This window comes from Eublepharis macularius, chromosome 12 (assembly GCF_028583425.1).
Source record: "Eublepharis macularius isolate TG4126 chromosome 12, MPM_Emac_v1.0, whole genome shotgun sequence".
Taxonomy (NCBI): domain Eukaryota; kingdom Metazoa; phylum Chordata; class Lepidosauria; order Squamata; family Eublepharidae; genus Eublepharis; species Eublepharis macularius.
The window spans coordinates 63,328,639-63,344,913 of NC_072801.1; the positions used below are offsets into that span (position 1 = coordinate 63,328,639).

The following is a 16,275-nucleotide window of genomic DNA, read 5'->3' on the forward strand; positions in this document are numbered from 1 at the left end:
ATCTCTACCCGCAACCCTGGCTGCAGCCACAGAAGGGCTGATGGGAAAGTGACGCACCCCCCTCTCTTTCATCCTGAGATGGGTAGCCATCTTGGGGCTTGGCAAAAATGGCCTTGAAGCCACACTGAAGGGAATGCCATCATCTTGCCTATGGGCGTGCTCACCCAGTTCCAAGATGGAGGCGGCTTTCTAATTCTCAGGGTTCCGGTGCTGCAAAGCAGAATGTTCAGTGATTCGAGCAGTTATCCAGTGTAATATTTAAAAGCTGTTTCTTAGGATAACCATGGGAAAAAAACACTGAGCCTCACCTTACAACGTTGTGTTACTAGTGCTCTCCCTTTAGGACAAAAACAAGGTTCATTTTTCATTTGTATATGCTTATCTACTTATTCAAATCTGGAAAGGTTTCTCCAGTTACCTTCAAGATTATCATCTTTCCCTGCCAAGTTGCCTTTTCCCCATTACCTGCAGGCACAGCAAAAGACCAGTTCGAAGTCACTCTCCTAACATCCTAGGGTTTTTAATTGAAGGTATGGTTTCATTTTGATCAATGCTTTACAGAAGCAGAGGGAGATACGGAGCTAAAGAGCAACCTTAAACCATTGTAACCCATACACCTATTTCTGCGTTATTTGGAACACTTTAGGAAAATGGTCAGCAAGGTTAGGACTCCACCCACCCTCCATGTTAAATAAGAATGTGTAGACTTCACCATCAGCTTGCCTCCTGTTGGCACAATAATCGAATCAGAATGATAACACTGAAGTGGTAAAATGGGCTATACCATTTCAGGCTGTAGGTGAGGAGAATTACATTTTTAATGCCCCCTTCATGCAAAAAAAAAAAAAAAAAAGTCTATCAGGGAGACAGGTTCTTGTTTGTTTGTCTCAACTTTTAGACCACCTGCCCCACAAGCGGGCTCAGGGTGAGTCACAAGAAGCATAAAACAATAGGTATAAGTACATTTACAGCAATAAAACCAATAAATGCTACACCATCATACAGCATAAACTAGTTTCCCAAAAACTGCAGCTCATTCTGTTCATCCCTGCCAGAACAGTGCAGAAGAGGAGGTCTCGGCTAGCCCTTTGCATACCATGCTTGTTTTCTCACTTACAGGTAATTATTAATGTAACAGAACTTTTTTAAAAAAAGAGCAACCTCTCACCTGTGTTCTGTTGCAGTGCAGTCCTCTCCTCCATCTCAGCCCTCTTACTGCTTCACAGGGCTGCCTATGAAAACCAGGCCTGAGCGTGCCAGTGCCAGTGAACATGCTTTTCTTGGGCTTTTGTCACCCAAAAGCTTAGCCTAAAGCCACACGTATAGGCTGTATTAGATCACCCTGGGTAGGGCCATCATAGGATGTGATGACCATAGCTGTGATCTTGTAATTCAGTTTGTACAGTAGCTACATAAGTATGTGGCTTTCCCCTTGCATTTGCACTTGTGTTCTGCACATTTACTTGTTGCTCTCTGCACGCCCCCCGTTGTTCATATGCCATCCCCATTCCTGATTCCTGCCAGGTCTTCTTCCCTTTCACTAACCACATGCCTTTGCATATTGGAAGACAGCTGATCTCCCTCCCCACCTTTTCAGGCCATTGGTTTTCATGCAGACCAGCTTGCAACTCTACTATTCTTATCACCTTCCTCCCAGCCCAAAATATAGTGAAGAGAGAAAAATAATTTGAACAGCTTTCCATTAATTCAGACACCAAATTCTATCCAATACCCTCACTTTCCGTTCACATTAAAGACAGACACAGAAGAATATATAATTCATTTTATTTTTTAAAAAAAATGCAGAAGCTTTTATAAAAACAATAATCACAAAGACACAATACAAAAAACAAAACGCATTGGGGGGGGGGGGAAGAACAGGAAGAACTTTCAAATCTCTCTTGGTTCTGAAGACCTCTTTTTGCCAGGCAGGCAAGTCCCTCTTTTATGGTCTACTATGAGAACAGACACCTCCCATGCTTCTAAATCATGGACATAATTTCCTGTAGTTTTCAGATCTGGAGCCCCTTATCGTAGTTTAATCTCAAAGCAAATGCAATTGATGCTCTGACAGTCTGGGGGCTGGTAGGCACAGGCACAGTCACAGAGTGGACACCAACTGGGAAGGGTGGAGCAAGTCCCCATGTCCCAGCCCTATGAGAAATAGAGAAAAAAACACGCACATTGTTAATTTGCCAGACTACCTGCATCAAGATGTTCGTTCAATAAAATGGGAGGAATTTGATGGCAAGTACTGATTGTTGAGGAAAGAGTTGTATTCAAAGACTGGCGCTAGTAAAAGGGAAAGTTTGAATACTGTAGCCTGAACATTTCTTTAAAACATTTCTCTCCTGCTTCTCCCACCCCCCAGATGCCCAAGGTGGTGAGAAGTCATGTGCTGCTCAACCTGTGAGGCAAGCTCTTTCCTGGAGGAGCTCAGGCAAACACTAATGGGATAGTCCAATCCTAAACAGTTATACTCTTCAATATCCATTTAAGTCAATAGGCTTAGAAGGAGGCAACCCTGCACAGAACTATGCTGAAAGCATCCCTGATCCTCCCCATTCTCACTCAGTAGCTCCATCAAATCCCTCTGATTCCGCCATTCCAAGTTACAGCCAGACTCTTCTGGTTGGCATAGGATTGTATGGTTTGAGTCAATAATAAGGACTGCTGTTTCAAAGAAACTATTTCCTTGAAATAATTCAGCTGGCTTGCTTTTTCAAGACAGAGCTCGCACCTGCTATTTTAGAACTTACAGCTTTATTGCCTGTTCAGTCAAAATGAGATACACATGAGAAAAACCCATTCCCAGTTTGGTTTCCAGAACAGCCAACTCCTCCTGCCCCTGCCAATTTTAAAAAGTGCATTTCTTTCTGACTGCACACAGCCAGTTGCTTTCTGTCTCAAAACTTCAGTTCAGCTTCTCACTCTGTCTTTATCAAGCGTCCCTTGCATTGGCAAATAGCCATAAAAATTTGCCACTCTTAATTCCCTTACAACTGTCTTTTCTACTATCAGGAGTTGCTCTGTTCTCCAGACTGCAGTATAGCACCCAGATGTGTTAGGTTCTATCCTTGTCACATCGTGTTAAACTGCTTCCCAGGTTAGATCAAGCCCATAGGCTACCACTAAACAGTATCTGCAGCAGAAAGCAAAAATGTTGTTTTTTGTTTTGAATTGTAGTCTCTCACCCCAGCATTGATGAAAGGGTGCTGTTGCCTTGACACTTCCCCCTTTATTGTCACAAAAATAATCAGAAACTCTTCCAGAACACATAAGATGGTTGAAATTGGGTCAATGCCACTTCTCACACTTTTCTATGTAATCCCTAGGAACTCCTTTCAGCATGAGGGTTCAACATTGTCTACTATCTCCCAGGGACTATTGTGAATTGATGTATCTAAAGAGCTAATTAGTTACTGGGGAAGGGTGAGATGGAAGAACTCACATTAGTGCAATGGCAGCAGTCATCCAGGTAGCGAGCTGGGGATGGGAGAGCACAGTCACATGACTCTGCACAGGCCAGACAACATTCACACACACTTGGCAAAGACCCCTTTTGGCACGAACAGCAGTTGGCACAAATGCCTCGGGACTGGGAAGAGAGAGTGAAAAGACACAGAACACAGAGTTGGGCTGGCATATGTGAAGTTGGCTTCCTTGCCCCCTATTTATGATTAATGTTGTCCATTTGATTGTTGTCACATTTTATTATGCCACATTTTGTGGATTTTGAAAGTAATCCAGAACTTCGGGATCAGCAACAACTCGCATTTACAAAACATGGTTTGAAGAAAAAACAAGCCCACATCGAGAAACTGAAGGCTGTGATGTTTCTTATAATGTCTTTGAGGGACTGTCAAATAGGGCCAAAGTCCTGTAGTACATAATGAGCAACACAAATCCATCCTTTTTGTTCCTTGCCATACTACTGTTTCTGAGGAAGTACCATTACTGTGACACACAGGGCCTCATCTTGCTTAATAATTCCTCCACTAAATACCTACAGACCACTTCTTTGCCCCTTCAGCTGTCAGTCCCATGCCCCAATTACCAGTAGGCACTGTCGGAGGACCAGGACCACGACCAGGAGTAGCAGGTAGGAACCAACGGCCAAGAAGATGATGGCAGGGAGGGGCAGGAACAAGGTAGCGGCAAAAGGGAGGTCTGGTGGAGGGTTCGGTGATGGAGTCTGTAGGGTGGGGAAAACCAGAAAGGGGAAGTTGGCAGCATGGAGTGGTGAAGAGGAGTTACATGGCTTAGCCCCAAAGCCCAATTTCTGACTTTTGGGCTACCTGCTAAGGATATTTTCCTAGAAGTAAGCTCCATTGAATAACATAGGAATTATTTATTTGCTTATTTTATTTCATTTAAACCCTGCCTCCCCCCCACCCCACCCCCCATGGAAACCCATAACAGCTTACATTATTCTCCCTGCCTCTGTTTTGTATTTATGAGTAGACTGGTTTAGGATAGCTACTTTTGCCAAACAGGAACAAAATATTAGAGAATCATCAAACACACAACAAGATTCTCTGATCATTAGTACATAGCTGGAAATCAACGAGATGATCCCACAACGATCTGTATTTTTCAGTCACAATATTTGGATAGGAACATGTAGCTTCCAAGTTTTCCTAGGCCTATTTCTAAGTAGAATCTTTCAATCCTCATCAGTCCCACTGGCAGAAGAGGAATATCAGGGTAGTTTAACTAAAGACATAAAGTGCATTCTGATTATATAGGTAAAGTAGAGTCTCTGCTTACTGCCATTCCAAAATTGGAAGGCCTTCAACATGGGAGGTATTAAGATCCAGACCCTGGAGGCTCCATTGATGACCCTGGAAGAGAGAAATCATTTTCACATCTCCCTCAAAGTGCCCATCCCATATCAATGACGAAGACCCCGCCCCCAATTTAATCTCCTTTCCCCATAACTACACAAAATAGCATCCTTAGAATTGCTTCGTCCCGATACCGAATGAGAAACTAGGAGAATTGCCAACTTCCAGGTGGGGCCTGGAGTTCTCCTTGAGAAAATGCAGCTTTGGAGAGTGGGCTCACACTAAGGCATCACACCCCGGCTGAGCTCCCTTCTCCTCCCCAAACTCCACCCGTCCCAAACACTGCTCCCAGACCTCCAGGAATTTCCAGAGCTGAAACTGGCAGCCCTACCAACAAGCCCCGTGAATTGACCACGCAACTTTATTAATAGTCATCAGGGGCGGGAACTCCAATTCATATTCAACCTGCCCGAAGACTCAGGCTTACGCGTCCCATCGTTACCCTGGAGACCGCTGCCGAAGCCGGAAGTAACCCTACGGAACTACAGTGCAACCAAATCTCACAAGCGGGCGTTATTCCTCGGAGGTCCCATTCAGAGCCGAACTGGATAGAGTGAGGGACCAGCGGAAGTGCTTCTCCGTCACCTCACAGGACGCCTTACCGACGTTGGTAACGCAACCGCCCCTCCCCCGCCCCAGTATACTTGCCTCAACTTCCTGTCGGAAAAGCAGAGCGTGCAACGGAAGTGACGTCACTAGGGTGGCTCTCTTATGTATTTTAAATAATGGAGAGTGGAAGAACCCAATCGAGAGGGTGGGGTCTAAGCCACGTCCATCTTTTCAACGCGATAACTGCTGGCCGTGAATTTCCGTACTGTTTGGCCTCGCGTATCTCCGCCCCTTCTCATCGTCACTCTAAATATTATCCGTTCAGACTTTTCCTTCTCGTTTACATAATCCGAAGCGTCCTGTCACAGAATTTGGTGATCGAAGGAAGAGATCTGCCCAGCAACGAGATTGTTTTAAAGAGGCGCGTTGGCTCATTGTCGCAACCAATCAGAGTTTGAGGAAGGGGCAGTCCCTCGCACTGAAAAATTCACAGTCGCTTCAGGAAACGGTTAACTACACTTGCCGCGCATGCGCATCGCCTCAGATTAGTTTCAGGCGTTTCACAAAACTACGCATGCGTGCGACAGTGGGACGAGCTCAAAGACGGGCGGGAGCGGCGCACATGCGCATAGTGCTCTCAGCAGATTATTGCAGGCGGTTTACCGTTGTCATGGAAACCGCGACTCTTTCTCGCTACAACGGCAGAGGAGGAGCGAGGGAGAATGGCAGGCAGTTAATTAGCATGGCATGCAAAGATATTCTGTAATAATTTAAAGATATTAGCGGATACCCCCTTAATTAATTCCTTGGAGGGGGGAGGGCAAAAGACTCTGCATGCAAATTTATTCAGATTGACCACAGGGAGAGATCTGAATTAATTAAAATACCGTTTTAAACAATGTGCAAATCCTCTAGCGAATTTAATTTGAAAAAATGTAGTAGCTTGGTTTCATTCATATTCTTGACAGCTAAAAGCTCATTAGCCAATTATTGCCTAATGTTTAATTTGCTTTTTTAAAAGCCTCTTTCCCACTCCCAGTATATTGAGAATCTTGTTCTTTTACAAAAGATTGTTTGGGGTGGCGACTGCCTTGGTCTCCCTAAAGCAACTTTTGTGAGTGGATGCGGCCTTTTTCTAGACATCTATTTTTTAAAAAATGTGTTTATTTTAAATGACTGTGTGTTTAATTTCTGTATGTGTGTCATACTAAGCTTGTGTATGCACATGCAGAAAAAGTGGGAGAAAATCTTTTAAGCAAATAATTTTTTTTCTAGGTGCCATGATAAAAAGTTTCAGTGTACCAACCACCTGTAATTTTGTTCCTGGCTATCTGCTTCAATTTCCCTTAATCCTTCCTTAATGATGCATCATAACAGTTAATTGGGGACAATTGGAACAAATTTTATTCTCCACATTGATAGCCAAAAATGATATACATCTTTACAAAGTCTGGCTCTTCATACGCCATTAAGAAGCAAACACTTCAATAGCTTTTCGGCATCTTGGTTAATACTTTTTCATGTATTACCAAAAAGAAGTACTGATCAATTATCATTAATATGCTTTCTTGCAAGATGAGTCTGCAGAAAGCTAGCTACAAATGGCCATGTGATCAAATGGGTATGTGATCAAGCCCCTTTGGGTTCATGAGTGTACTGTTCAAACAGAAAGCTGTGAGATCAAAAATGAACATGCCATGTACTTAGTTGAAAAATTGTTATATATTTGTGAGCTTACTGAATGACTTATTATTTAGGTGTTTAATGTGCTAGTGAACTAATATATTAAAGGAATAATCAAGAAAGGTGCCTGCATATATATCTTGACTTTTTTGTGGAACAGCAACTCTGTTCACAGTGACACAAACAGCTGAGAGTAAAACATACATGGTATAGGTTTCTGGAGTAAGGTTGAAACCTGGAATTGCATTGTTACATTTAATAATGTAGAAGCAGTTGTGCTTTCCACTCCGTCCCATCTACAGTCCCTGTCACTCATCCTTCCCCCCCAGTTGCTGAAGCAAGCTGGGGCATCAGTTGTGGCCCATAGCAGATTACAGAAAAATGAACAGTGGGGCTGGTGAGAAGTGCAGAACCGGCAATTTCCCCCTCTACTTGTGCGTGAGAAATCCCAGTTCCACTGGAGTCCTGACTTGACACTTCTGGTACTGTAGAAAGTAGCCCCTCCATTTGCTAGCCAGGTAAACAGGGTTTGCATCATATGGATCCTGGCCAGGGTAGCTTTCAGTTCAGTGCCACTCTACTATTCGTATTTGTTCTGTGCTTATGCACTGTGAAAGGTAAAGGAGTAACTGCTCCAAAATGTGGCTTCCAGTCTGAATTTCAGAATAACTTGATATATTCCCAAGAAGCAGGACAAAGGTTAGCAAAATATTGACGCTTCATTATTAAAATCAATATAAATGCAGTCCAGCCTGGGATAAGCCTATTTAAATACAGTTATTTCCAGTGAGAGAAAGTCTGTGAGCTCATCTGTCCTGGAGAAATTGGTAGGCTATAAGAGCACACAACTTTGCCTAGACATCCCCCCCCAAGTTGCTGTGGCTACTTAGGTCATTTTTCATTTTTTAAATTTCATGCTTACATTTAAACTTTCTTTGATACATTTTAATCTCACTTTTTATCCAAGGAATTCAAGATAGTATAGGTGTCCTCCCCCTTAAATCTGATTCTCTCACCAGACCTACACACTAGATACGGCTGTGAGATAGGGTGTGGCCCAATGGAGCTATATGGCCGTGATTTCCACCCAGGTTTAAAATGTGGTTTAAACCCAAAACACGCCCACTGATTTGATCGCCAGTGGGTTGTTTCATTGCCTCAGCTGTTTCCTTTCTGATTAATTAATTAATTAATTGTGATGTTGGGATTTGGTCACTTAGCTGTTATTAAAGCAGAATATCAGCAGATGATGAGGCTTCAATTACATCTAAATTAGTCCCTTAGGGAGAGATTTCTTCTCAACGTACCCACACCCTCCGTAGATGCAGAGACGCAGGACAGCCTCAGTGTAATTGACTCCTTATGCTGTACTTATTAAGATGACCCAGGAACAGGTAAGTTGATTGGTTGAGGGCTAATATAGGCAAATGCATTCATTGTTGATTTTGGTACCATTGAAAGGTATTAATATTGTGCTCACTGAAGTAAATCAAGTTTTAATTTTTGCCCAACAGTAGGTAAGAGGGAGGGGAGCACCAGGACTTGGGTCAGGAAACATGGTGGTGTCCAGAACTTCTGGAACTATGAGTTTAAAAATTTTATATCAATTTAATCAAAAGTATACTTTGCTTACAATTTATTAAGAATGAAAAAATCTCAAGCTGAAGATTCATCTAGTCCAGCATCATGTTTCTAGCCCAGAGATTTTTGGAAGATTTTTTTAAACAAGGCATGAAGTGTATTCCTTCCAGTTTGTCCCCAGCACCAGGTTCTCAAAGGAACATTTCTTCTATTCATGGAGGTTCCATTTAGTTATCAGAGCTAATAACCACGGATAGGTCTCTCTCCTATGAATTTGGCTATACAAAAAAAAAATAACTGGGCAGTTGGGCTGGCCTGGCAGGATGTGGTATGCCATGGGTACTGCATAAACTTACTCTTCAAAGAAGAGGCTTGTGTTTCTCATTAGAAAGGTAATAGAGCAATGAGCTGCTAAGTCTCTTAATTTCTACAGTCACCACCCTTTTGTAGGTACCCAGTTTGTTCATCCTGGGTTTAGCCACCTATCCTTCCTTTTACTGGATACTGCGTTTGCTTCTGATTCACTTTGGGAAAATGGAAGAAGTCTATGCAGTCTATGTATCTGCCAGGTGAGATGCTTCCGGGACGCCTGGGTTTTCTGAGAGGGTAAGGATGTCTAATGGGTTTAAAGTAATGTACAAATTTGAGCTCTTTGGGTAGCCAGCACTTTGCAGTTTTTATATTCAGCCAAAAGGTGTCACTGTTTCTTTAGTCTCTAGTCTTTTTCCAACCCCACCTATCAAAGGTCACATCAGGGTCATCTACTCAGCAGGTGGAGCTTTATTGGAGGATTAGCCCTAAAACCCTGAGAGAGGCAGGAGTTAACTGCCCCCTCCTCATCACACCTCTTCCTCCCAGCCCAACATTGACCTATCCTCACAAACCAGGCTCAGATTATGGAATGAACCAAATTATCATGTAAGCATACCTGTTTGCTGAGCAAGACAGGGTGTACAGATTGGGGGAAATTATGACCGAGCATTCAGAGGGTTAAATTCTGCTTCCCCCGCCCCTGCCCCATTAGACGGCTCTGGGCAGAGTGGATATCCCCAGTCTGATTAGCTGCTGCGAATGCAACGTGCCAGGGAAACTCTCTGCTGGGGGTAGTCAGGAGGAATTTTTAACAGCCAGAGAGGACAGATTCCTCTGCTGTCCCAAACCCTGAGCTTCCTCCTACCAGTTTGAGTCACAATCCCAAAGTGCATCCCCTTCTTAGCTTTCCATCCACCCACAGTGTTGAGCCCCAGCCTGCAAACTGCCTCCTCTGTTCGTCCCCCACAATGTATTTCAACCCTGATCCACAACCTCCTTGCAGTTCTGCGTCCTTAGCGTTTACTACTCTCTAAGCCGATCCACTCCTCTTTGCCAGTCCCTCCACACACCACAGGCCACTGTCTCTTTAAGTTCCTCCCGCACTGTGCTGACAGCTGCTCCCCCGCTCCCCCTCCTTCCCCTGGCTCTGTCTCTCTCTCTGTCTGTCACAGCAGCTCTGCTTGGGACCAACCCGCCACACCGCCATCCCCCCCCTTCCCTATCCATCCCCCCTTGTCCCCTCCGATACCATGAGCCTTCCCCGAGGGTAGCCCCCGCTGACCCTCCCCATCTGTGCTGCCCCCCTCCCCCAACCCTGCAGCCTGAAGCGAGATGTTTCACGCCTTGGTAGCAGGGGGCATTGTCTTCCCCGGCCTCTTCTTGTTGTCCAAGAACAGCCTAAAGTGGCTGCCGTGGCTGCGATGGGAGGAGGCCGACGCGGTCATCGTCTCAGCCAGGTAACCAGGGATGCGGAGAAAAGACGCAGCGAGGGATCCAGAAGTGGTGGGTGGGCAGTCAGCAGGCCTCAGGTGTGGGGATAGGACCCCTTCTTTGTCCTTTTGGAGGGGAAAGGGAGAAAGCAGACAGTTTCTGGGGCTTTGGCAAAGGGGGTGGCAATCGAGACTCCTCTTAAAGGGGAGTGGTATACGTTGCAGTAAAGAGGAAGGTTTGTGAGGTAGGTTTCTCTAGTAAGGCTTGGTGGGTCGAGAATGAGAAGAGGCTGGGAGCCGGGATCCCAAGGTCTGATCGGAGTGGGATGTGGCAGGCCACAAACTGAGCCTCCTTGCTGTTCAAGTTTTTTTATGGGATCCAAGCAAGTAAGGAGAGGCCAGAAGCCAGGGATCCTAGAGCCTCTGGGCAAGGTGTATGGTCTAGTTGATTACAGTGAGGCTGCGAGCCAGAACTCCCAAGTCCTCTGGGAGAGATTGAGGCTTATTAATTTAGAGTGAAGGTTTGAGCAAGGGCTGGACCAGGATGTTAAGTTGTCAGTGGCTCGTGATGACAACCTGTGCTAGTGATAACCCATAGATTTCCTTTTGGCTGAAATGCTTGAAGCCACAAACTGAAGCATGTGAGCTTAGGGTTAGTTAGAGTTTGGCAAGTTCCACCAGGGATGAGGGCAATCAGCTGGGGCATGCCAGGGAGTACCAAGGAATGCCTCCTCAACTGCGCTGGATGATCTGATAAGCAGGATGTCTTGTTTCTCTCATCCTTTAGAATGGGCACTTCTGTGCCGATAGTCTCTGGTGATCACATGATAATGCATGTCAGAGTGAGGGAGCAGCTGGGCCTCCCAACCCTCTAGCGCTCATCAAAATTTGTTGCTGATCCCCTTAAGATGTCCTGTAGTTAAGGGCAGGGGGAAGGACTACAGATAGGAAGTGATGCTTTGGGGGGAAAGGGCTGGCATAGCACATACTCGAGAAGCATTTAGAGGGGTTTGCCAGTCTGGAATACAGAGTTCAGAATGGGAATGGCTAGCAGGTGGGCTCTGAAAAGAGGGCCGAGTGGAACAAACAGCCCATTCAACTTGTTTCCATTTCCCCTTTCTCCCCGCTACAGGCTTGTTTCTTCAGTGCAGGCCATCATGGCTTCTACAGTCGGCTACATCGTTTCCTCCTCCTGCAAGCACATTATCGACGACCAGTAAGTCAGCATTTTGCCTGCATGCCGGGGCAACACTGCAGTGCGGTTCCTCTCCCCCCCACCACCACACACCGCTCCTTCCAAACCTTGGGTTTCTGTATCCAGCCCAGCAGTGTGTTGGCAAGGTCACACTAGGGGGAAACCTGACTCCTGCACTGGGACAGGTACCAAATTTAGAACAGGATGACAGTGACATGTCAATGGCAGATGTGCAGTTCAATAGTGGGAAGAGGAAGCTGCTGTGCAGCGCATTGGTCTTGCCAGCAGGAGGTGCTGCAGGGGGCAGTGCAGAGGTAGCAACTTCTCAGGCATGAGAAAGCGCCTTGCTGTTTTGGTTCTGTAAGGAGAGGTTGGGGCAAGGGAGGTCAAGAAAGGACCAATAGGAGCGGTGCTTGTGCATGGAGCTTCCAACAGGGGGCGCTGGAGGGAGCAGGGTATAGGTGACTGTAGCTGCTGAGGCTTTTTGGCCCATCCAAAGCATAGAGCTGTCCATGGTACCTGCAGACACCCCAGACTGTCCTCTTGCCCTTCAGCACCATGGACAGCCCCTTCCACCAAACATCTCTAAGTGCCCACGCGATCTATGGGGGAACTGAGCTCGGGTTTCCCAGAGAGTTTGCTGAAGTGAGTGCAGGGAAAGAATTTGGCACTCCCATTGGATTCTGGGAAAGCTGCCAGACCCAAGTCTCTGCAGACACCAGTTTGGCAGAAGGGCAGCTCTGCAGGACGAGCAAGAATTTAAAAGCACCATCGGAGCTCTCTGAGGAGGGGGCTGGATATTGGAAGGTGTGAGTCCGGGAACCAGGGTGCCTGGTCTCTCTCCATTTCAGGTGGCCCCTCCTGGCTTCATCATCAAGATTGCTTCCTTTCACTCTAATGAGTTTAGCAGGGATTAGTTCCTTCCCCTGGAGAGGAGAGACTCTATGGGGCATGTGTGCTAATTCCCTCACAGGATGGAGCAGGGTAGGGGATTAGACCAAAGCAACAGCTGTTTCCACTGCTGATTTGAGTTCTTTGCACCCATGATTAGCTTTATTGGGCAGCCACCGATGACAGATTCTTGCGCTTCCTGGATAGAGAGTGGGCTCTGAAGTGCATGAAATCTAGATGAAGGCTGCGTTTCTCGGTCCTCTGGGAATGATTGGTTAGAGTACAAGGTCTGAGAGGGCAGGACTGCTAGATTCTTTTGTGGATGAAGAAACAGTCTCAGTTAAGTTTTGCCCATTCTCACAAAGATATCTGTATGCTTGTTTATTATGGGAATCTCAAAGCTTCTCTGGAGAGTGACAGGAAGTTTCCCTGGCAATCTTTCAGCTACACTCGATTGTCTCCTTAACTGACCCCTCCGTAGTGCTGTGTCCTTAATTGACTGCCCCCCCCATGCCAGGAATAACAAATCAAATCATACTTTGGTCCTTCATCAGGGACCTCCCCCACCCTACAAACGCAGAGACACGACGTCCCCCCCTCAGATCTCGCAGGATCCTTTGCTCTTCCAGTTCTGGGCACCCCATGAAGTCCATTTAGGCCTCTGAGTCCTGCGTAGCACTGCAGCATCTAGGCAGCTTCTCTGGCATTTGGCCTAATCACCTTGCATGGAGTGCAGGGCTTGTTGTCAGCACAAATACCCAGGCACGCTGCAGTGAAGAAGGGAGGGAGGAGGGCAAAGAGAACTCGGTCAGGATGTGGCAGGAAGTCACAGCCCCTATTTAAAGAAACAACACTCCGTTTCACATCTGACTCAGCCTAGCTTCTTGGGACGGGGGGGGAGGGAATGGATCAGGGCCAGAAACACATTTAGGAGTCCCAGAATTTTCACTGCACCTCATCTGCGAAGGACCAGAATTAAATATGCAATCCTTTACAGTTAATCCTATTGACTTTTAAAGAACTTCCCCCTCCCAGCTTTGAAGCAAGATTCCAAGTCAAAAGGCGGGAGTTCACAGCCATGAATAAGCCTGAACTTCCTGCACATTAAGGGGATTGAAGATGCCCTGGTAGGGGTTGGCTGTTATGCTGGATGGTGGCAACCAGTATTGAAAGGGGAGTGGCAGGACAGGGCAGGGAGGAAAGTCCCAGCCCACTGTCCATTTGAACCATGCTTGACGTTGGTTGGGAGGCAACAGAACTGAGTGGGGAGTCAGTGCCTGCAGTAGCTGAGGATTATGGTATAGACCTGAGGGGCCTTGTTGGGGAACGGGGCTTGGCAGAAATGGCATTCTCGTTGACCTTCTGAGCAAAGCACATCAGCAAGCCATCAATATTCATTGATTGTGGCCTTCAGCCTGTTCCGAGGTGGTGGGATGCCCTCCTGCTCCCTGATAGGAGGCAAACTCCATGCTGGGGGTTAATAGAAAAGGGATGGAAAATAGAACGGCCAGTGCGGTAAGACCCCTGTATAGGTCTGTGGTCCATCCTCTTCAAGAGCACTGTACACAGCTCTGATCCAGAGGAGTTAGCCATTTTAGTCTGTAGTAGCAAAATAGTAGAGTCCAGTAGCACCTTTAAGACTAACCACGTTTACTGTAGCATAAGCTTTCAAGTTCTCTTCGCCAGATGCATCTGACAAAGAGAACTGTGGTTCTCGAAAGCTTATGCTACAGTAAAGTTGGTTAGTCTTAAAGGTGCTTTACTATTTTGTATACAGCTTAAAGGTGCTTTATTATTTTGTATACAGCTCCGGTCACTGTATTTCAAAAAAGATATTGCAAAACTGGGAAAAGTGCAAATGGAGGGGTTGGAGCACCTTTTCTATTAAAGAAGGCTAAAGAGATTGGGCCCTAGAGGTCCAAGCTAGCTCAATTTTGTCATATCTCAGAAGCTAAGCAGGGTCAGTCCGGGTGAGTACTTGGATACCAAGGACATCCAGAGTCACTATGCAGAGGCAGGCAATTGCAAAACCACCTCTGAACATCTCTTACCTTGAAAACCCTACAGGGTTGCCTTAAGTCATCTGCAACTTGATAATGCTTTCTACCACCAGAGTCTAGAGCTTTGCAGCTTAGAAAAAGGATGACAAGATGGAGTGGCATGTGGTAGAGTTTTATAAAAGCACGTATGGAGTTGGAGAAATGAAACAGAGAACTTTTCTCTCTCCCCTAATACAAGCACTCGTGGGCACTCAAGGATTTTGCCATGCAATAGATTCAGGACAAACCGAAGGAAGTACTTCCTAAATTGTGGAATTCACTGGCAATGCATGTAGCGATGGCCCCTTACATAGATGGCTTTAGAAAGTGATTAGACAGATTCATGGAAGAGAGATCCATCAATGGCTACTAGTCATGGTGACTAAAAGGGGCCTTCACATTCAGGGACAGTAAACCTCTGAACTTCAGGGAAAGGCGCTGGCTTCTCTGCCTTCTTTGTTGGTCCTTCGGGGCACCTAGTTGGCCACTGTGTGATGCAGGATACTGATCTAGATGGACCACCCATCTGATTCACCTACTCTGACTGTAGCATAACTCCAGTTCTTCTCGCATCCCTTTCCCTTTCCCCCACCCCTGCAGGCACTGGCTGACAGCTACCTACACCCAGTTCGCAGTTCCCTACTTCATCTACGACATCTATGCCATGTTCATGTGCCATTGGCACAAATACCGGGTCAAGGGGCACGAGGCAGCATCAGGGTCAGCAGGAACACGATCCCTGCGCACTGTAACCCGCGCCTACTTGCACAAGGAATTCCTCATGGTGGTTCACCACCTCTTCATGGTGCTGGTCTGCTTCCCCGTGTCTGTGGTGAGTGTGGCTGGGGAAAGCGCATGATGCACCCCCCCCCCTTGGGGCACAGAAGGGATTCTCTGTCCTTGAGAGCTGCTCCCCAGAATGGTCCCTCCTCTCCAATGTCTCCCACTGCAGCTGTGGCGCCAAGGCAAGGGCGATTTCTTCCTGGGCTGCATGCTGATGGCTGAACTCAGCACCCCTTTTGTTTGCCTCGGCAAGGTCCTCATCCTGGTAAGTACGTCCTGACTCTGCTGGGTTTTCTGGGGAGAGAAGGCAATCCAGTGGGGCAGAGCAGTGTCTTCTGTGAAGAAGAGAAGCGCCTGGCAAGCAATAGGGGAACCGTTCCGGTTTGTGAAAAGGAAACTGAGTTTGACAGAAGAAAAGGTGGGGTGGGGGTCAGAAAAGGCTCCTCTGAGTCTGGTCGCTCTCTCAGTTCTCTCCCTCTCTCTGCAGTACAAGCAGCAGCACACCCTTCTGCATAAGGTGAACGGGGTATTCATGCTGGTGACCTTCTTCTGCTGCCGGATCCTGCTCTTCCCATACATGTACTGGGTATATGGGAAGTACGTTGGACTTCCCCTCTACCGTGTGCCCTTCTCTATCCCCGCTGAGTACAACTTGGGATCAGCAGTCCTCATGGCACCCCAGCTTTACTGGTTTGGCCTCATCTGCCGGGGAGCATTCCGTGTCTTTTCCCGTGCCCGGAGTGCCGCGAAGGAACAGGCATTGCGAAATGGGCACAGGCCAGAAGCACAGGGGCTGGACTGATCTCTACCCTGACCTTCAACCACAGATGGACAGAACACATTTTCCTCTAACTTATTTATTTATTGGGGATGCGGGAGGGACTGGAGTATGGGGGGAGTGGACTCTTGAGGCCAAAAGGGGACTTGGAAGGGGGCTGGAACGAAGTGTTCAGGGGGGCATAACA

General features: G+C 46.7%; 2 protein-coding genes across 6 annotated transcripts; one reads left to right on the top strand and one right to left on the bottom strand.

Annotated features, from left to right (window-relative positions):
• Positions 1-1,875: 1,875 nt before the first annotated feature.
• On the bottom strand, positions 1,876-5,819 carry LOC129339871 (uncharacterized). 5 transcript variants are annotated; one of them, XM_054994444.1, is made up of 5 exons: positions 5,496-5,819; positions 4,771-4,844; positions 4,058-4,195; positions 3,452-3,598; positions 1,876-2,154 (listed from the first exon to the last, which is right to left on the bottom strand). In XM_054994444.1, exons 2-5 carry the CDS (start codon positions 4,774-4,776, stop codon positions 2,029-2,031), a joined length of 417 nt encoding a protein of 138 aa, XP_054850419.1. In that variant the 5' UTR covers positions 4,777-4,844; positions 5,496-5,819; the 3' UTR covers positions 1,876-2,028. The 5 variants fall into 5 exon arrangements, with proteins under 5 accessions (XP_054850419.1, XP_054850422.1, XP_054850417.1 ...); XM_054994447.1 differs by lacking the exon at positions 5,496-5,819 and adding an exon at positions 5,352-5,370; XM_054994442.1 differs by lacking the exon at positions 5,496-5,819 and adding an exon at positions 5,290-5,355.
• Positions 5,820-10,171: 4,352 nt separating this feature from the next.
• TLCD3B (TLC domain containing 3B) lies at positions 10,172-16,275 on the top strand. Its single transcript, XM_054994441.1, has 5 exons — positions 10,172-10,429; positions 11,535-11,618; positions 15,128-15,359; positions 15,480-15,575; positions 15,798-16,275. Exons 1-5 carry the CDS (start codon positions 10,305-10,307, stop codon positions 16,110-16,112), a joined length of 852 nt encoding a protein of 283 aa, XP_054850416.1. The 5' UTR covers positions 10,172-10,304; the 3' UTR covers positions 16,113-16,275.

Coding starts and splice junctions, on each gene's coding strand:
- LOC129339871 (XM_054994444.1), bottom strand. Junction 3,599..4,057: donor TCCTCCGACAGTGCCTACTG/GTAATTGGGGCA, acceptor CTCTCTTCCCAG/TCCCGAGGCATTTGTGCCAA. Junction 2,155..3,451: donor ACTGCTGCCATTGCACTAAT/GTGAGTTCTTCC, acceptor TATTTCTCATAG/GGCTGGGACATGGGGACTTG.
- TLCD3B (XM_054994441.1), top strand. CDS start 10,305: ATGTTTCACGCCTTGGTAGCAGGGGGCATTGTCTTCCCCGGCCTCTTC. Junction 11,619..15,127: donor AAGCACATTATCGACGACCA/GTAAGTCAGCAT, acceptor CCACCCCTGCAG/GCACTGGCTGACAGCTACCT. Junction 15,576..15,797: donor TCGGCAAGGTCCTCATCCTG/GTAAGTACGTCC, acceptor CTCTCTCTGCAG/TACAAGCAGCAGCACACCCT.